Below are 22,150 nucleotides of genomic sequence, written 5' to 3'. Positions count from 1 at the left end.
TTACTTACAAAAAAAGTTCTTAGGTTCAAAAAAACATTCAGTGAACTGAAAAACTGTGGTCGGTAATATAGGTATTTAGCTGTGTCACATGCCCTTAAGTTTTTTTTTTAAATTCACCCTTAATTATTTTAAATTCTTTGGAATTTTTTTAATATACTTGAATTCTTTTAAATTTACTCAATTCTATTCAATTCAATGAATATTTTGAATCTTCTGAAGGTTTGATTTAATTGATCATACATTCTTTTAACCTCATCCTGCATTCTTATGCATTTAATCAAATTCTATTAGATTTGTTTCATACTTTGAAATTGTTATCAATTTATTGGATTTAAAAAAAAAAAATTCACTTTGAATTTTCATGAATTTCATCGAGTTATTCTCGTTTATCTCGAATTTCCTCTAAATTCATTCCAAGTTTACGAAAATTATTGGAATTTTTATATTTTTAACAAATTCTCAATTCATTTGAATTTTTTGGATTCAACTTGATATAGTAAGATTTCGAAAATTTGAAAAGATTTGATTTTTTTTTAATTCACCCTGAATTCTTTTTATAAATAATTTGGAATTCTCCTTAATTAAAAAAATTTGTTTTTAATTGATCAAAAATTCCATAATGGATATTTAAATAAATTTATAATGTTAATACATTTCAATAATCTGAATGGATTTTTGAGATTGCAGGGTATTTTTAAAAATTCGAGGGAATTTTTCAAAGATTTTAAAAGTTTCAAGACATTTCAAAGGATTTTCAATATTTTAGGTAATTTTAAAGAATCACAAGGATTTAAAAAGTTATTATTTATTTAAAAGGACTTCAAAGCGCATGAAATAGTTGAGCTCAAAAACTTCTAGAATTTTTCCCGAAGATGTCAGTTATTGTAAAGGGGTTTTTAAAGCTCTTACGGTATTTTATTGAGTTTTTCAACATTTCAGGTAATATCAGATTTCATATAATGTCACGGGTTTTTGTAATATTTAAGTGGATTTTAAAGAATTTTTTTACGAGATGTGAGTTACGTCGTAGGATTCTTAATTAATTTCAGTAATTTAATGGGATTTCAAAGTATTTTTCAATATTTTAGTGTATTTTAAAAGATTCTAAGTAATTTCCGACAGATGGAAAAAATTTCAAGGGATTTTCAAGGGTTTTAATAGTTTTAAAGGATTGTAAAGGTTTTAATCATTTTTTTGGATTTTAACATTTTAGTAGATTCCAAAGAATTTATTTTAAAAAAGTGAGGGATTTCGTAGGGTTTCAAAAGATTTAAAGAGATTTTCCAATATTTTTTGCAATTCATTTGCAATTCGCCCTGAATTCTTATTAATTTATCCCGAGTTCATCTAAATTTACTCAATTTAATGAATTTTATATCCATTTTATAAACTTTTTGAATTTTCTAACTTTTATAAAGTCATTTGAAACTCACTGAATTCAATTAATTTTTTTATGGATTTCATAAAATTCTTCACTAAATTCACACAAATTTACTAATATCAATGGAATTTTTACGATTTTAACCAAAATTTTCCAATTCATTTGAAGACATTTGAAATTATTCTTTGGAATTCACTCTGAGGTTTTATTAATTGACTCTGAATTCTTTTAAATTTTTAGCATTTCTCGTGAACTTTTTGAATTCACTTGAATTCTTCTAAACTTACTCAATTTTAATTCAACCGATTTTCTGGAATTTTTAACCGTTTTTATTTAATTAATCCAATAATTTTTAATTTATGAAATAAAATTTTAATTAAAAAGTTAATGAACTTGAAAAAGTTTATATTTTAAAAATATATTATAGAAATTTAAATTTTCTATCAACTTATTATTATTAACTATTATTAAATTTAATAGTTGTATAAAACCTTAAATTGCAAATTAAGAAATTTTAATTAATTATTTAATTAAACTTTTTTTAAATTAATAATTTTATACCCATAATTAAGTTTATAAAAATATCAGTTGAAGTGTAAAATGACTTGCAGGCATTTAGTCAAATTCGTTTCAATTCCCTTGAAATTTTCTAAGCTCTTTACAAATTTACTGAATTTAATGAAGCTTTGTCATATTTTAAAATTGTTTTAAATTCATTTGCTCTTTTTAACTTTACCTTGAATTTTCATGAATTTTGTAAACTTCTCGTTTACATTAAATTCCTCTAAATTCATTCAAATTTTACGGAAATCAATATAATTTTTTTTATCTTGAAAATATTTTCCAATTAATTTCAATTCTTTTGAATTTAATTTAAATTTTGTTTAAGTCTTATAAATTTATCCTGAATTTGTTACCCTTTGAGCGAGAACACTAAAACTTATAAACCCTATAAACTAAACTAAACTAAAACACTAAACTTTTGTAATAAACAATCAATTTTTAGCTTTAACGAGTTTTCAAATGTTGTATAGTATACCACATTAAAAATTCTAGAAATGTTTAGTTACAATTTATTTCCTCTATTTTTGTAAGTATCATTTATATGAATGCAATTTTAAAATGTTATAAACAATAAACGGCACTTCGTTACTAAAGGACAAATCTGCAACTGAGCCTGAGAAGGAGGAAAAAGAAGCATTTAGTCTTCCAAAGGGTTCCGTGTTGTACTTTAGTGGATTAGAAAATGCAACCAGAGAGGATATTCGTGATGCTTTGACCAAATTGGACGCTCAGATTGCCTACGTGGATTACACGAGAGGAAATGAAAGTGGCCATGTTAGACTGGCGAAAGAAAATGAGGCGAAAACTGTCTTCGAGAAGTTGGAGGAAGGCAAGGTTAGTCGTCTAACGTTCACATTTTTTTATTCTAGTAGTTTTTTCTTACATATTGATCACTTATGCTATTTTAACTGTTTGTCATACCATCAAATTTATTTTGTTTATCGGGAATTTTCAACATTTTTAGTCGAAAAACCTTTCCACTCGATTTAAATGTCACCAGCTGAATATAATATCAAATGATGCAATTTTTGATGAGTTCGATTTGAAATTCTTTTAAGTTTGAAATATTCAATTTGTTTTATTTTCAATTTTTAAATCTTACCTAAAGTTTACAAAAGAAATTTTGTAGAAAAACAAGCTGTCAAACTTTGATTTCAACTTTTTTTAAAATAATTAGTCAAATTGTTATCTTTTTAAATTATGATATCATTCAGTTTAGAATGGGTAATTCGAAAATTTTTCACTTTAAAAAATTTTTATCTCAGATTCTTTTGCACTTTAAAAATTTTTTATTTCAGATTCTTTATTTTTAATTCTACATTTTAATATAAACAAAACAAAATCAATGATATTTAAAACTGAGTTGTACTTACAAAAAGAATTTTTCGATTTCGGATATAGTGTAAAGTATAAACCGAAGTTTTTTTTTAAATACTGGAAATGGGTTGAAATATAACTGAGGTAAATTAAAATAAAAAAAAAATAAAATTTTTTTTATAAAAATAAAAATAAATGATTGGACTTCAAAAACTAATTAAAAAATCTTTTTCCCGTTTATTTATTCTTTTATTATTTTCGTTATAACTGAAATTTACTATGATGCTAATAAAAATTAAACAGAAATACATTTTTTAGCTTAAAAAACTTTTAAAATAAAATTAAAAAATGGAATAATAATTCATTTTACAAAATTATCCGGAATCAGTTCACAATTTTAAAATTTTCAGATTTGAACGTTACAAATTAAACGGTTTTAATTGGCAAGTCTTATTGGTTAAACAAATATAAGCGCTCAATTGAAACTTTATAAGCTATTTTCAATTTTTTAAAAACTTCAAAATAAATTGTTCTATTTTTAAAAAATTGTAATTTTAAGTAAAATTGATGAATTTTCATGTATAAATAACAATTAAACACCTATTATTCTTAGAAAAAATTCGAGTGATTTAAAGAGGTATTTAGAAATTATAAAAAATACAACATTAATTTTAAATATAAAATAATTTAAACGAAGTGTCTGCCTTTATCGACAAAGATTTTTTATTTTTAAAAATTAATTTGAAGAGAATATCTAAAATTATTTGGAAATATTTACAAAATTATCAAACATGAACGTGGACTTTAAGGAATTTGTTTATTTGATAGGAGTTAGAAAAAGAATGTCGGAAAAATTTTAGGAAAAATTTGAATCATTTTAAAAGAGGTTTAGAAGTTCTGAACAAATCTAAAAAATAATTTAAGCTTTAAAGAAAATTAAAACCACACTTAAATGTTTCAGGAATTTTAAATAAAATTTTGAGGCCTCCTAATGATTATAAAACTATTTACAATAAAAATAATTTATCGTAGTTTTTACATTAAGAAGTGTGCAGTTTACAAAAAAATGTAATTCTTCAACTTTTAATGTTACCTGCTTAAAATTGCTTAAAATGATATAATTTCGAAATGTGATTTTTTTTTCATTTCGTTGAACTTGAAAAATGTTTGCGAACCGAGAAATGACCGGGAATTTTTTTTCTTTGATTAAAACGGGCCATCCTGATGTGAATACTCTCGGCCTTTATATGATTTGGGAAATAAATGAGCATTTATTTAGGTTCAAAGAAAATGTTTAACTATAAATAGAAGAATTAAATTTTCAATTAAAAAAAAAAAAGAATTCTCAATCAAATAATTCAATTTTAAACCCAAAAGATGAATTTTCTAACTAAAAGGATAAAGATTCAATAAAATATATAAATCTTCAACTAAAAAAGATAAATTTACAAACCAAAATTAAAATATTTCAATCGTCAGTTAGAAAAGTAAATGAAAAAAATGAGTTTTTAGAAAAATGAATTAATTTTCAACTAAAAATATAATTTTTTAAGCAAGAATGGAACTAAAAAAATTAGTCTTCAACTAAAAATAAACCAATTTTCAGCAAAAGAATCAAAGAAATTAATTCTTAATCACAGTGATGAATTTTTAACCAAAAATATGAATTTTTGACCAAATAGTTTAATTCTCAAACCAAAAGATGAATTTTCTATTTAAAAAAGAAACGAGTTTTTACTAAAAAAATTTTTTCAACCAAAGAAGATTACTATTCTATCGAAAAAGGTAAATTGTCTAAAAAATAGAAAAATTAAAGTGAACCTTTAACTAAAATGATAAATCTTCAACTAAAAAAAAATTTAATTTTCAACCAAATACATGAATTTTCAATTAAAAAGATAAATTTTCTACCAAAAATAAAATAGTTCAATTTTCTAATCGTAAAATAAATTTTCAACCAAAAAATATACCAGTTTCCAACAAAATAGTTAAATTTTCAGCCAAATAAATTAAACCAAGAAGATGACATTTCTATGCAAAAAGATCGATTTTCGACAAAAAATATAAGTTACATTTTCAGTTTTTCAGTTTTTTAAAAATAAATTTTCTACCACGAATTTCAATTTTCATTAAAATACAGAAGTTTTAAACCACATGTTTGAATTTTTAACATAAGAAGATAAATTTTGAACCAAACATTTACGAGTCAAATCTTAAGTTAAAACAAATAATTTTCGATATATAATAAAAAGGGTTGTCTACTAAAATAATGTATCGACGACTAAATAAATGAATTTTTAAGCATAGTAGTTCAACAAAAAAAGATGAATTTTCAACCAAATAGTTATGATTTTTAACTACAATAATTGAATTATATTCAATTTTAGTTTTTCAAAAATTCCTAAATCTGTCATATTTACCCTGACATTCCCTGACTTTCTGGAATGATCTCATCTGTAGCAATGCTGTCCTTTCAAAAAGTATCCGTTTAAAATTTAAGATTTTCCAGATTTTAATATTAAAAATTAAAATGTTTCAATTCAAAAGCCTTAGTCGTTGAAAAAATGTAAACGTCTGATTGAAACTTTATAAAATGTTTTCAATTTTAAAATAACTTCATAATTATTCACTTTTGTAATACTATCCTGTTAGAGAAATTCATTTAAATGTCAGAGAAATTAAAAAATTAAATCTTGTGGCTACCCCTGATTATTTGTAGAAAAACTTTGAATAATTTTAAAAGCTATTTAGAAGTTCTGAAAAGATAAAAAATTTATTAAAAACTTGAAATTCCAATAATTTAAGCGAAGTGTGTGTACCGACAATATTCGGCTATTCGTACCGAAGTTTCAGTACAAATAGCCACAGTCTGGTTTTAAGCAAAATGTAGATTTTTGCTTATTTCAAACAAAAAATGTAGAAGTTTTTTATGAATTACAAAAGGCTTCGAAAGAATAAAAATATTATCTTCAGATTCCCTGGAAAATCGAGAATGGTTTTTAATTTTGAAAAATTATTTTAAGAGAATATTTAAAACGGTTTTAAAAGTTCATAAAGTTGACAAAAAATAATGCGGAAGATTTTAAGAAATTTTTGTTTCATTTGCTGGATTTTCTAAAAATTATTGGAAAAATTCAATAGATTTTAAAAGATCTTTAGAAGTTATAAAATTTTTTAAAAAATTTAAAACATTTTCCAGATATCTCAAGATTTTGAAATCAAATTCTGAAGCTTTTGAAGAATGTTTATATCACTTAAAGTGAAAATAATTTAACTTGTGATTTAAGAAGTGTTTAATTTTTAAAAATTTAATTTGGAATGTTTCTAGTTTCTGCATCTTTGAACTCAATTTATGAAAGTAAAAAATTCTAAATTTGGCAGTTTATCTTTATGTTTAACTTTAGAGTTTTCAATTTTAATTTAATTAATTTCTCTCTCATTCAAGATATTATTTATTTTAATTTTCAGATCAAGCTAGGAGAGAAAGAAGTGTCTGTCCGAGTTCTCGAAGGTGATGAAGAAGCTGAATATTTGGCGAGGATGGAAAGAGAACTCGCTGACCTGCGAAAAGAGCGAAACAAGTCAGGCAACAAGTTCAAAGGAGGAAAGAAAGGAGGCAAGCAAGGAGGTAAGCATTAAGTGTTCTAAATCATTTAGAACTATTAAAATTCCTTTACCCAAGGTGGCGACTTGACCGGGAAACTGGGAAATGCCCGGGAATTTAATTAAAAAATCGGGATTTTACTTCTGATCGCAGTAAAATTCATGTTTTCATTATTTTAATAAACTCGTTCAATTTAGAAAAGGGATTTCTACTCTGAATTTGAGAGAATTTATGATTTTCAACAATTTTCAAATGTATTAATTTATTTAAAAAAAAAGAAAGTTTTTTCTACTTTAAAAGATAACTCTTTAACAAAATACTGGAGTTTTCAACAAAATAATTGAATTTTTAACATAATAGTTAAATATTAAACCTAAAAAGACAAATTATCAACGAAAAAAGTGTCATAGTTTATATTTTAAGAAAAAAAGAATTAAATTTATATAACAAAAGAAAAGAATTTTAAAACCAAAAAGAAGAATTTACAAAAATTAAAGATTTTGCATTAAAAAAATAAATAAAAGTTTATCTAAATTATTGAACCTTTAAACCAGAAGACAAATTTTACACGAAACTGATGCATTTATACGCAAAAAAGGCAATTTTAAACTAAAAAATAATTTTTTTACAAAAATAAACACGAATTTTTAACTACAAAATATTAAATCTTAAAAAATTTAATAGTGCCATTTTCTGTTCAAAAATTAATTCTAAACAAACAAAAAAGAAGTATTTTACACTAAACAGTTGAATTTTTCAAGTTAAAATATAAATCTTTAACAAAAAAAAGTGATTTGTTAACAAAGCGATTCAACCAAATGTTTCAAACAAATTAGTTGAATTATCAAGCAAAGAAGAAAAATTTTTAACCTAAAAGTTGCATTTTCATACAAAAAAAATGAAATTTCTTCTATAACAGATGAAGTTTTAAAGCAAAAAGATAAATTAAAAAAAAATAGTTGAATTTTCTTTTGAAAAAGATTTTAGTCGAGGTTTCACGATGAAACTGAATTTTTTAACAAGAAATAATTTTCAACCAAAAAAATTGTATCTTCAATCCAAAAAGACGAATTTTTAATAAAAAAAGGATGACTTTTTAACAAAATAGTTAAATTCTCTACTAAATAGTTGCATTTTTATCCAGAAAAGACTAATCTTGTACTAAAACAGATGAATTTGTAATAAAAAACAAATTTTTTTTATAAGTGGAACTTTCATCCAGAAAATATTTCAGTTCATTTTTCAACACCAACATATAAATTTTAAACAAAAAGTAAATTTTCTACGAAATAGTTAAGGTGTTCGAGAAAACAGTATAATTGTTTAATTTTAAACAAACAGTTGCATTTTTATCAAAAAAAGATTTAATTTCTGCTAAAGCAGGTAAACTATAAAATAAAAAAGACAAACTTTCAAAAAAATAATTATATTCTCGGTAATATTCTCATTACTCTGATTGAATTTTAGTTTATTGCTTATTTTTTAGAGTACTTATTTTTGTTGACATTACTTAGTACCTGTTCTCGTGCATCCAAAGAAAAATATATTTTTTTAAATAATAAGAAAAACGTTTTGCAGTTTTTTGTTTGCTCTGTTCAAAAAATGGATTTATCCCGTTCTATTTTCTATTGCTCTTAACTTATCCTGGCTTGAACATGAAATTTAAAAAGATAATTATCGTTTTTATTGTAGAACAAGGAGTTTCCATAAAGAAATATAGTTTCACTTGGAACAGGGAATTTCTGACAAGGAACGGGAATTTTTCAAAAGAATTATATTTCGGATTTAGAAGAAAGGAGTTAAAAAAATTCCCGGTTTCAAGTCAGAATTCTTTACAATTAAAAAAATTTCCTCTTCCAAATTTAAAAAAAAGGGAAGTAGTTCAAGTAGTTTTTAAAGTTTTTCTGAATTACAATAGAAATTTTTTTTACATTGCTCGTTGAGAATTAATCTTTTTTTAAGTTTAACTAGTTTCTTAAAAACAATATTTTTAACAAAAATGTAACTATTTATTTTTTAGTTTAAAATTGATCTTTTTTGAATGAAAATTCAACTATTTCGCTGAAAATATATATATTTTTCATTTCAAAATGAAACAATTTTTTTGAACATCTGGAGAATTCGTGTTTTTTGTAGAAAATTAATCTTTGTGATTAAAAATTTATCATTTTAGTTGAAAATTCATCAGTTTGGTTAAAAATTAATTTCTCTAATCGGAAATTAACATGTTAAATTTTCGATTCAAAATTGATCTTTTTTAGTTCAAATGTCAACAACTGGGCTGAAAATTCGTCTTTTAATTGAAAATTCAACTATTTCGTTGAAAAATTCACGTATTTTATTTAAATATTTTTTTTTTTTGGGTAGAAAATTATATTTTTCTTTGAAAGTTAATCTCCTGGTTTACAAATTCTTCCCGTTTAATAATTCACGTATTCTAGATAAATAATTATCGTTTGTGTTTAAAATTTATGTTGGAAATTAAATTACTCAGTTAAAGTTAAACTCTTTGTCAAAGATTAAGTTTTTGGTATGAAGGTTCATGAATTTAATTAAAAATTCATTTCTCTGGTTGAAAACTGAGCTATTTGATTGCAAACTTGTTTTTTCTTGTGATGAAAACGAATTTTTTCGCCGAAAACTGAACTATTTTGGTGAAATTTTGTTTCTTTTTTGGTGGAAAATTATCATTTTTTTAAACTCAATAAATATGTAACTATTACTCTGGTTTAATATACCATAATTTTAGTTAAAAATTTATCTTCCTGATTGAACGTTCATTTTATGACTAAAAATTTAAATATTTAATTTTTGTTTGAAAAATTATATTTTTTAGATGAAAATAGGTCTTTTTTGGTTGGAAATTGATTTTTTTAAACTTAAAACTTATTTGTTTTAGTTTATTTGATAATTCATCATTTTTAGAACATTTTTTTTTTTGAAATTTCAACTATTTTAGTTAAGGATTCATTGTTTTAGTTGAAAATTTATCAGTTAGGTTGAAAATTAATTTTTTAAAGTAAAAATGTAACCTTCATTTTATGTTCAAAATCTTTTCTTTTTTTCACTTCAAAATTGAACTACATATTTGGTTCAATATTTGTCTTATTTAATTAAAAATTCAACTTTTCGTTGAAAAATCGTATTTTTTTGTAGTAAATTAATCTTTGTGATTAAAAATTCATCTTTTTAGTAGGTATAAAATTCACCTATTCCAGTTGAAGATTCATAATTTTAGTTAAAAATTCATCAGTTTGGTAAAAAATTAATTCTCCAAACGTAAATTAACCTGTTAAATTGTTGAAAATTGAAAATTGATTGAAAATTGATCTTTTTTAGTTCAAAATTCAATTATTTTGTTAAAAATTCACGTATTTTTTTAAAAGATCGGTTTTTGTTTTGGTAATTTTGTTGGAAATTAAATTACTTGGTTGAAAGTTAAACTCTTTTGTCAAAAAATTAATTTTTTTGTTTGAGGGTTCATGACGTTAATTAAAAATTCATTTCTTTGTTTGAAAACTGAGCTAATTTATTGCAAAATTGTTTTTTCTTTGGATGAAAACGAATTTTTTCCCCGAAAATGTAACTCTTTTGGTGAAAATTTGTTTCTTTTTTGTTGAAAATTAGAATTTTTTAAACTGAAAATGTATCTATTTTAGTAAAAAATTTATCTCTTTCGTAGAATATTCCTTTTTTGACTATAAATTTAATTATTCAATTTTTGATTGGTAAAATTGATATTTTTCAGTTGAAAATTCGTATTTTTTTGTTTGAACATTGATTTTTCAAATTTAACACTTAATTATTTCAGTTTTCAACTATTGCAGTTGAAGATTAATTGTGTTAGTTAAAATATCATCAGTTAAGTTGAAAATTAATTTTTTAAATAAAAATGTAACTTCGTTTTCTGTTGAAAATTCTTTTTTTTTTTAGTTCAAAATTCAACTATTTTTGGTTCAATTTTTGTCTTCTTTAATTAAAAATTCAATTATTCCGTTAAAACTTCATTTATTTTGTTGAAAATTTTATTTCTTTGTAGATAATTAATCTTTGTGTTTGAAAATTAATCTTATTGTTTAAAAATTCATCCTTTTTGATTGAAAATTCATCTGTTTGTTTTGAAATTTAACTGTTCCAGTTGTAGGTTCATAATTTTATTTGAAAATTCATTTATTTTGCAATTTTTCTTCCTCTTGTGTTAAACATGATGCCGCTTTCGGCAAATTTGAATATGTTACTTTTCGTTGAACGGGAAAATTGAAAAACTTGACCAGAAATTTGTAGTCGTTCGGCGAATCGCCACCCTGTGTTACATCACGAATGATGATTTGCCATGCTAATACTGAGGAATCTATAGGATTTCGCTGAGTTGAAACTTTTCAAAGCAAAACTGACTCTTTATCTTCTGAAAGGAATTCCTCAAGAAATCCCAGCAATCCGCGATTCATGTTTTTATTTTTATTATTCTTAGGTCGATTCCAAAGAGGACAGAAGAGGAAAGGAGGAGATGGAGGATACGAAGGTGGCCGAAAGAGGAGAGCCTGAGGAAGGTGAAGAAACAAATTGAACGCGAAAAGTTTATATTTTGTACCGATATCTAGCATCACTAGTTATATTAGTTACTGTATATTTTTTTTATTTCTCTTGACTCAGTTCCAGCCCTACTAGGAATCAATAATTTACAAATGCCAATTATGACGAAAAGATCTTTTTAGTTTTGTAATACGTGTGTGACGCTGACTTTAGAGAGAAATATCATGTTGCAGAATTTGATTAGAAAGAGGAAAACATACTTTGTTTTAAGTGTCGGAAGCTGTAGTTATTATTTTTTACAGACGGCTGATCTAATCTTATTTTACTCAGGAAAATTTATTTCATTTTCAGAGTTTAATCACTGATTTAATAGCTTCTAGTGTCGCGAGATGATAGTTGAGTGAAATTATAAAGGACTAGTTATACAAAAATATCTATATGTTCTATGATACATTTGAAATAATGAAAATACATGTTCTATTTATACCTGTTTAATAAAAGCAAGTATATTTAATAAATTCTCTACCCCTCATTAATATTTTTATCAACATGAAGACCGAAGTGTCTCAATCAAATTATGAAGGAGATAACCTGAAGAATCTGAAATTGTAAGGTAATTTCTATATACCTGAAAAAACCTGGAAATATCAGGGATTTTTGTTTAGGCAGGACATTTTTTGCCAAGCGTGCGTAAGTTTTTTATATTGAAATATAAAATACAATAACAATTCTTGATTAGTGAAAGTAGCTTTATATTATTGTATTTAACTATTTTGTTGAAAACTATTTTTCTTTCTGTTTAAAATTAATTTTTTATACTAAAAATGTAACTTCTATTTTTGGTTGAAAATTACCAATTTGTTGACAATATTTTCTATCTATTGACAGAAGAATCTTTCATAATTAAAAATTTAATTTATGTTGAAAAGCCTTTTTTTCGTCGAATTAAACTGTTTTTTATTATAAATTGAGAATTTTTTAAATTGAAATATCAACTAGTACATTTTTCCTCTAGATTTCATTGTTGTTTTACATTCTCTTCAGAGAAGGTATTAGATTTGTGTAAACTTTGACCCACCCAGTTTTTCTCAAATGTCCACGTTTGGAGACCCCCTGTATTCGAAAAACAGGTTCTTACAAATTTCCCTGCCTGTCTGCGAGCACGATAACTTTTGAAAAAATCATTCTATCACTTTTTTCAAAATTCAAAAATTTTCTGTACGGATGTTTATAGTATTTAAAAAGTTGAACAATTTATCGTGATGACTTTTTCAACAAAACCAAAAATGATCAGTTACAGTATTTACAAAAATTAAGAAAAAAACACGAAAATGAACCTTTTAAGCCAAATAACGGATGATATGGGAAAAGGGCAAAAGTAGAAAAGTTTGATTTCTAAATGCCCTACAAGATAATTATGACAACTTTTTGAATTTTTTTTAAACCTAAAAATTCTAATTTTGAAACCATACAAAATAATGGAAAATCCAAAAATTACATTTTTTCATGCAACAATTTCAGAGTATTTCAAAAATTCTCAAATATATAAATGCATTTTCCAAAAAAAAAAATACATATATACATAATTATATATAATAATATACATTTATGGGAATGATATAAAATTTCAGGGATAAGCTCGAGTGCGAAGCACGAGATACTTGATGAGAATGTGTTCGTTAAGGTCGATGGAGCTTTAACAAAAGAGAATTCACAATTATCAAATTACTGTTGTCGATGCTTTCACCTTTAGTTTTAAAAAGTCTATGCACAAAGATCGAGCGCGGACCGACAGTCGCGCGCCCTGGGCGCGCTCAAACTTGCGTTAAAGGTTCATAATTTTAATTGAAAATTCATCTATTTGGTTGAAAACTAGCTAGTTTTTTCCCGGTAATAAGCGTTGTATTCAGAAAAATTAAGAATTTGTATTCCTATGAATACGCGATTTTTCCTCCGTCTAGAAATCCCCCAACGGGAACAAAAAAAGTGTAAATCCTATTCCTCTGAATCGACTTAGTAAAATTTAACGAAAGCATTTATTTAACCAATTTTTTATTATTAAACCTTGTTATAACTTATAAATTCGAAAAATATTCAAATTTATATATATTTATATTTTAATAATTTATTTAAATACTTCAAAAAAAGCATCAAATAAATCTATTAAAATAATAATAATTTTAACTCTGGAGAGGCGGACTTGAATTGATTAAAATAAAATTGAACACTTATGAGGAATAGAAGACATCTCTGTGAGGTTATCTGTCGGTACAATTACAAGGAATTAAATATATTGAAAACACGTTCTCTTTTGGGGAATAGGAACCTATGCCGCAGTCGTTATGGAAATAGAAATAAATTAATTCCTGAGATATCCTATTCTTATAATGACATTTTAGACAGATGGAAAAATCGCGCATTTGAAATAATAGAATAATCTTCACTTTTATGCTGAAATCTGAAAATATTAATTTTTCTCTATTTTGGTTTAAAATTCAACTATTCTGGTTGAAAATTAATTATTTTATTTGATAATTCAACACTTTGTCGGGAAATGTAACAATTTAAAAAAAAAATGATAACTTCTATTCTTGTTTGAAAATGGATCTTTTTTAGTTCAGAATTAAACTTTTTGACTGAAGATGCGCCTTTTACTTGGAAATTGAACTATTACATTTAAGGGTTCATCATTTTGCTAGAAAATTTATCTTCTTGTTTTAAAAATCAATTATTCCAGTTGATGATTCGTGATTTTGTTAAAAATTTTATCAGTTTGGTTTTTTTTTTGTACTGAAAATGTAACTTCCATTTTTGATTGCAAATGAATCTTTTTCAATTCCAAATTCAACTATTGGATTGAACATTTGTCTTTTTTAGTTCAAAATTCAACCATTTTACGGGAAATTCATGTATTTTGTTAAAATGTTTATTTTTTTATTTGATGAAAAGTTAATCTTGTATCAGAATGCATCTTTTTCGCTGAAAATTCAAATATTCCAATAAAATATTCATAATTTTTTTTTGTAAATTTATTTTTTGTTTAAAAATTTAACTAATCTAGTTGAATAGTCCGTAATTTTAGTTGAAAATTCATCTTTTTGGCTGAAAATTGAACAATTTCAGTTAAAGATTCACCATTATAGTTGAAAAATGCTTTTTTTTGCTGAAAATTAATTTTAATTTAAGTGAAAATTGAACTATTTCATTTATGGTCCATACGAATCTTTTTTAAACTTAAACTCAACTATTTGGCTGGAAATTCGTCTTTTTTAGTTAAAAATTGATGTCTTTTGTTAAAAAATCGTCTGTTTCGCAGAAAATTAATCTTTTTGTTTGCAGATTAATATTTTTTCTTTGAAAAGAAAACTAAATATTTTTTTAGAAATTAAATTGTTTTGTTAAAACATCTTATTCGATTAAAATTTTTCTATTTCATTTGAAGATGTGTAATTTTAATGAAAAATTCATCAGTTTATTTGAAAATTTGCTTTTTCTGGTGGAAAATTAATTATTTTAACTCAAAACTTAACTATTTCATTTTTGAATGAAAAATGTTTTTTTTTTTTTTAGTAGAAGTTTAACCATTTGGTACTTCAGAGACTAATTCAGGAAATGGATTGTTATGTTTTCAGTATTACTTAATTATTTTATTAATAGATGGTGCTTTATATATTTAAGAATATCTTCTAACTTAAGTTGTCAACGCTTTCTAAATGAAACATATTAATTGAATCTTTGAAAACTAAAAAAATAATTTTTTAATGCATAATATTTGAATGGATTTCTACTGTGAAAAATTATACCCGGAAAAAATCTGGAATTGTCAGGGAATTTTCTTCCAGGATTTGATTCAAGAAAAAGTAGGCAGAGTAAAAAGGAAGAGGGCGGGATTTCAATTTTTTTATAAACGATTTTTATTACTTTACGATGAAATATACAAATGAAGTCAACTCTGAATTCTTCACTGATTGCTTTCGATATACATGTCAGGCGATTTGTCGTGATTATGTTCATGAATAGAGTTCTTAGAAAAGATTGCATGAATATCATGAAAATGAATTTAAATGGTCAATTTCTTCTATCAAACAAATTTCCAAGATAATGGTAGTGCAATGAAAAATATCTAACTACTATGTACATATTTATACGTTTTACACTATTATTAGAATCAATTTTAATTTGATATAGCTAAATGAGGAAGGAGCAAGTATGAATTTTTTGACAAGAGAAATGAAATAAATTTTGTAGCTTCAGAAAGTTTTTTTTTATAAAATCAGTTTCTTATAAAACTGAGGCTTTTGGCGGAGTCGGCAATTCTTGCGCATGCTTAGAAAACATACAGATCGAATGCGTATGCCTAGAACACGTAGGGTTTATTGTTCATGCTTAGAATGTTGTAGATTTGCGAAAATATTTTTGAATTACATATTGCATAAATATACATAGATCATACGCGCAGATCACAGGAAATATTAGTTCTAACAATTTTATTCCGTTTTATTTCTTTCAAAAGATTAAAGCTTTTCATGCGCAAATAATTCGAATGATTTCGCACTAAGTTGGCAAAAAATCCCCCGTACTTGGTCTTCCTAGACATGCTGGCCCATGAAGTTTCTCAGCACGCAGGGCAAGAGGCGATTGTGACTCGCCTCGGAAGGAACGCAGGGCGCGAGTACTAAGTCGTGTATATTGCGCAATATGATGCATTTCGATTGTAAACGACTTAGGCAGCCCTGACTGTATACGTTGTCCCGTATTGTGGCCAAGGCTATTTTGAGTCAAGCCCCGGCACTGGACTGAAAGCGAGGGTTCAGTGTATGTTAAATTTTTTTCAAATTCTAATTTTTTTTCAAACCTGTGTTCCGATTGTATAGCGTTGGAATAAAAACTCCATTTTCACCATTTTTTTTCCACTTCTTACTCAAAATTAAGTGAAAAGTTATCACTTTTCATCCCTCTTTTTCTCAATTAATTTTTATTTAGAAATGCGAAAAAGCAGGATGAAAGTGATAACTTCACTGCTAATTTTTAATGAGAAGTGAGAACAAAATGTTGAAAAGTAGTATTTCTTGTTAAGCTACATAATCGGTGCCTTGGTGAAAGTTTCGGATAGGGAAATGTTTTTCCCTGTGAATCCAGTTTATTCCGAACTCTGTATCCGTATTCCATACGAGTACAGTCGAAAGATTCCTATGCGACTGAATCGGAACTATTCTGAGGTCGGGAAAGTTATTATAAATTACTGATTTTTTAGGTAATCAATGGCAACTTATTGATCATTTTTGTAACATTCTCTGAGTGTCTTAAGCCGGACATCTTCAAGCTAATTTATTTTAAGTTCGTTTACATTATGCGACTGGAAACCCGAGAAATGACAATAAAATTTATTTTTGACCGGAAATTTGTCAAATCAAAAAAAAATCTGTCCAAGTTTGATTTCAAATGTTTTTTAAATAATTAGTTGAATTGTTATCTTTTTCCAGTCTGATATCATTCAGTTTACAATGCGTAATTAGAAAATATTTCACTTACAAATTTTTTATTCAAAATTGAATGTTTAAGCGTGCATTTGTAATTAAAATAATTTTAAAATGTAGTTTGAAAGAATTTAAAAAATTACAAATGAGAAGCGTTTGAAATCGACAATTTTGGATGAAAAATATTTTTGGTTGAGAAATTTTAATTTAAGAATGAAAAAGTGAAAGATGTAAACGCCAGATTGAAACTTTATGAACTATTTTCATTTCATAACTTACTTCGAAATAATAGGTATAGATCAGTAATTATTAATTAAAAACTTTTTAAATAAACAAAAGAAGTGAACTTTACAATTTTAATAGTACTATTTAAAGAATTTTAATTTTGAAGTAAACTTGTAGAATTTTGGATGTATAAATAAATACTGAACACTTATTATCCCTAGGACAAATTCTAGTAAGCTGAAGAAAGATTTCCAAGTTTTGAAAAGATTCACAATTAATAAAAACTTTAAGCATTGTGAAAGGTTTCAAAAGAATAAAAAAATTTTCTTAGGAATCTTAAGAAAATTGAAAATGATTTTTATTTTGAAAAATCAGTTTTAAAAGAATATTTAAAAAGATTTCCAGAATTTCCAAAAATAATTCTGGAAGATTTTAAGGAAATTTTTTCAATTTTGCAAGATTTTAGGTAAAATTAGAATCATTTTAAAAGAAATTTAAAAGTTCAGAAAAAATTTCAAATTTAATTTAAATTTTGAAAAAAGGTGAAATATGTAAATTTTTTAAGATTTGAAATAAAAATTTGAAGCTTTTTAAGAATGTTTAAAACTCTTAAAATTAAAATAATTTTTATGACACATTCATGATTTCAAACCTTTTGGACACCTATTAAGCGGGGCTAAGGCTCTACTTTTTACTCCCTAGGGAGTAAAAGGTGACGTCAAAGGTGAATAATGAAAATTATACATCTATAAGCTCGCATTTTACGATAACCAGCCTAATCAACCTAAGAACTGTAAGAAAATTTTGGTTGCAGATAGAAGCATTTTGCGGTAATTTATGGAAAGTTATCATATATAATTGATTAAATTACCGTAAACTACCAAAAATTTCCGGAAATTTTTTAATTGAATTTTGAATAAATAATCTTCAGTTTCCGTAAATTATCTGTAATATTACCACAAAATATTTAAAAATTTCATAAATTGAATTATTTAAAAAATGCAATCTAAGAAAGAAAGCTTGCACCAGATTGGTTTGAATTTGGACCGTACACAGACTTCAAAATTGTACGAATTGGTTTGAAAAAAATATATATTCAAAACTTTTTCTATCGAGGTCATTACGAATAATTCGCAAAACGTCCGTCCGTATGATCCTATCCTAATCCTAGCTGGCATTATTACTATTTATTAAACCATTCTAAATGCTTTCGGAATTGTAGTGCCAAACTATGTGGAATGACTGTTTCCAGATTTCGGATTCGGAAGAAATCGTCACGGATTAATAGAATAAAGTGACTTTAATAAGGGAGTGGACTCATTCGGAATATGAATTTAATTCTGCTCGCGGATTCAATCGGAATGAAAGGCTGCCCTCGGTGAGATTCGGAATCAATTAAAATTTCAAGGAACAATGACGGCATTTTTCGAAATGAACTTGAATCCAGCCGTGAATTTACATGAAATAAAAGTTTTTATTTTTAAGTGAATCTGTTATATCATCAGAGATGGTACCTTAACAACAGCAGGCATCCCTCCAAACCACGAAGGCAGAAAATCTACACAATATCGATCAAGTTAAGAATCTTCATTAACAGGAAATGCTTAACGTCTTAATCAGACTAAATGGAAAATAATATTTTAAAATTACAATTATTTCTTGAAAAAAAAGATCCTACTCATTCTTCACTCCATTGGGAATCGAACTACAAAACTTCTGATTTCCGGTCAGGTCCATTTCCAGTTTTCATTTCCCAGTGTAGTGAAGAAGGAGTAGGATCTTTTTTTCAAGAAATAATTTTCATTTGAAAATATTATTTTCCATTTAGTCTGATTAAGACGGAATGACAGTTGATTCACAAGAGGCGGGCTGGCTTGGGTTTTAAGGTGAGATTTCATTCGCACCCGTTTGTTGCGACGCACTCAGGGTAGTTGGTTGAAAACATTTACTTCGAAATTCAGTGGAAAAATAAACTTATGTTGGAACGTCACTAATAAATAACAGAAAAAAACCTACTTATTTATCATTGTTTGCTTATCAGTTTTGTTGTATTGAGACCCTGTTTTCATCCGCGCCCCTATGCGCCTAATAACGGAATCACTTGGCATGACTGCGGATTGATGACGGAATTATTCAATGCGATAGCCGATTAGGAGTTTATCATGAGCGCTATGGTTCAGAATTAATTTGATTCTTACAAACCGACACCAGCATGTTGAAAATCCCTAACTTGGAGTGATAGTCTAAAACGACCAGATAGCAAGCATCAGATAGGTTTAGTAACTGAGGAGTTCTGGACAAGAAAGCGACAGGCGCTCGAGAACGAGTAAAAGTATTGTTCAGGTTGTGACGTCAGGTATCAAAAGTGAAATTTGAAAAAACCAAAAATATAATTGGATGGCTCTTGAAAAATGAATCTGAGTATCCATTTACAGTTTTCTCTCGGGCTGCAAATTTTCCAGTAAATAAATAAAAACTGACTTTTTTTAAATTGAAAAACACATGTTTTTTCACATTCAACTCGCCGTAAGTAATTCTTTTATCAACTAATTAACAAATTTCTTTTTGAGTTTTATTCGTGACACTCTAGCGGAGGCTACAATATCCAAAAAGGTTCCGAAGTTAATATCTAATGTTTTTTTTTTAATCCGAATGAAAAACTACGATTTTAGACTTTCACATTAAAAAAGTGAGCGAGGAAGTTTGAACTACGACAAACTTCAAGCGAACAAATTTTCCGTCAATGTATTGACCAACTTTTTGGACAATTTCAATTCGATTTGATTTTTAGTTCCATAATTACAGCGAGTTTATTACGAGCGACACCACAGGGTTTTTCAGGGGACGCCCCGGAAACGCTGAGTGGACAAAACAAAGGATAGGCAAGGATGATGTTTCAGGCTTAAGGCGGCGTCATCTGAAAAATCCTGTGGTGTCGCGTCGCGAACTCGTAATAAACTCGCTGTAATTATGGAACTAAAAATCAAATCGAATTGAGATTTTCCAAAAAGTTGGCGAATACATTCGCGGAAAATTCGTTCGCTTGAAGTTTGTCGTAGCTCAAACTTCCTCGCTCACTTTTTTAATGTGAAAGTCTAAAAACGTGGTTTTTCATTAGGATTAAAAAAAAACAAACATTAGAAATTAACTTTTGACCCTTTTTGGATACTGTAGCCTACGCTAGAGTGTCACGAATAAAACTCAAGAAGAAATTTGTTAATTTGTTGATAAACGAATTACTTACGGCGAGTTGTATGTGAAAAACATGGTTTTTTCAATTAAAAAAAGTAAGTTTTTATTTATTTACTGGAAAATTTGCAGCCCGAGACACAAACTGTACTTGGAGGCTCAGGTTCATTTTTCAAGAGCTATCTAACTATATGTTTGGTTTTTTCAAATTTCGAATTTCACTTTTGATACCTGACGTGACAGCCAGGACAATACTTTTACTCGTTTTCGAGCGCCTGTCGCCTTCTTGTCCAGAACTCCTCAGTTATAGCTGATGTCGAGTTGCGGCTCGGTCAGGAAAACACAGCGGGTGGTGCCTCCCCTCTTCATGCTACTAACTTCTCCGCTTCTCCTCATTCAAGAGCGGAAGGCGGGAAGAAAATTGTCGCTAGTCAGATAAAATAAATAAAGTCGTCATGTTCTCTACAATCCTCAATTTCACGTTTTTATGTCAACTTGCAACGATTTTTGTCATTCAAAATTATTCGCTGAATTTTACACGCCTGATCCGAACATTTTCAATTTAATCAAGATTTTAAAAGAAATGCAGATCGAAGTCTACATCAAAATGAGGAGTGCAGCAACAAAGAGAAAGGAAATCATCGAAAAAAATTTCTTATCGATGCAATTTTGAGATTCCAAGTCGGATTCATAAATTGGTTTGAGTTCGCTCGTCAGGTTTCACGTAAGTGTTTACCAGTTCGTTTATAAATTAATACTTTACCAAGTTTCAGTAAAAAGTTGAGTTTAGTTTAAAGTGAAATAAATAGCTGAACTGTATGAGAGGGAAATATGTAGCTAATTTCAATATTTATTTTGCTTTATTGAGATAATATTTGGTTCAATAATATTTCATTATTATTATGTATGAACTCTAGCTGAGAAATTAATTAGATTAGTTGATTACATTCTAGTATTATATTGTTGACAATACATATTTCCCATTAATTTTTAAACACGCCTGCATACAATTTTTTTTTACATTTTGCTGCCAGTCCGAAGCCTGGGTAAAGTGTGAAGGAATATTCATGGGAAATGTGAGTTAATCGTTCTACGGCGAACAGCGAGAAGCGGAGAAGGTTGTAGCATGGAGGGGGAAGGCAGCACCCGCTGTGTTTTCTGATCGCGTCGCAATTCGACATCAGCCAGTAATTATTACTCTCCGGTTTATATTATTTAGAAATTGTTAAATTCATGGATTTTGAGGAATTCACGGAATTTAAAAAATGTATTGAATTCACCGAATTTAAGAAATTCATAGAATTCACGGAATTTAAGGAATTCAATGAATTCACCGATTTACCAGAATCTACTGAATTGTACGAACTCACAGAATATAATTAATTCTCATGATTCAAGCAATTTGCGGAATTCGAGTGATTCGCGGTATTTAAGAAATTCATGGAATTCAAGCAATTCTTGGGCGAAATTCAAGGTATTTTTCGAATTCTGTGAAATCTTTGAATTACTTAGATTACTTGAATTCGTTGAATTTCTTAAATACCCTGCATTCCGTAAATTGCATGAATCACGTGTATTTCTTGACGCCTGTGAATTTCTTGAATTGCGTGAATTCCTTGGATACCACAAATGCCTTGTATTGAATGAATTCCATAAATTCCGCCAATTCCATTAATTCCGTCAATTCCATGGATTGTTTGAATTCCGTGAATTCCGTTATTTTCGAGAAATCCTTGAATTCCATGAATTTCTTTATTTCGTCAGTTTCGTGAATTATTCGAATTCTGTCAATTCCATGAATTCCTTTAAATCCATGAATCCTGCGCATTTCTTGAAGCAGGGTAAAAGCGGTTGAGCCAT

The 22,150-nt window shown here is 26.8% G+C and overlaps 1 protein-coding gene and 1 further gene across 1 annotated transcript in view; both read left to right on the top strand.

Annotated features, from left to right (window-relative positions):
* LOC117169328 (la protein homolog) overlaps window positions 1-11,894 on the top strand; it is a 22,676-nt gene extending 10,782 nt beyond the window's left edge. Inside the window, exons 5-7 of the mRNA XM_033355662.1 lie at window positions 2,540-2,779; window positions 6,731-6,890; window positions 11,338-11,894. Of these exons, the coding sequence (XP_033211553.1) occupies window positions 2,540-2,779; window positions 6,731-6,890; window positions 11,338-11,411 (474 nt within the window). The 3' untranslated portion in view covers window positions 11,412-11,894. The remainder of the gene's footprint in view (window positions 1-2,539; window positions 2,780-6,730; window positions 6,891-11,337) is intronic.
* Window positions 11,182-11,265, top strand: LOC117181886.
* Window positions 11,895-22,150: the final 10,256 nt, after the last annotated feature.

The sequence above is a fragment of the Belonocnema kinseyi genome, chromosome 1 (genome assembly GCF_010883055.1).
Source record: "Belonocnema kinseyi isolate 2016_QV_RU_SX_M_011 chromosome 1, B_treatae_v1, whole genome shotgun sequence".
NCBI lineage: Eukaryota > Metazoa > Arthropoda > Insecta > Hymenoptera > Cynipidae > Belonocnema > Belonocnema kinseyi.
Note: the sequence above shows the minus strand (reverse complement) of the source record. Positions and strands in the feature narration are given on the sequence as shown.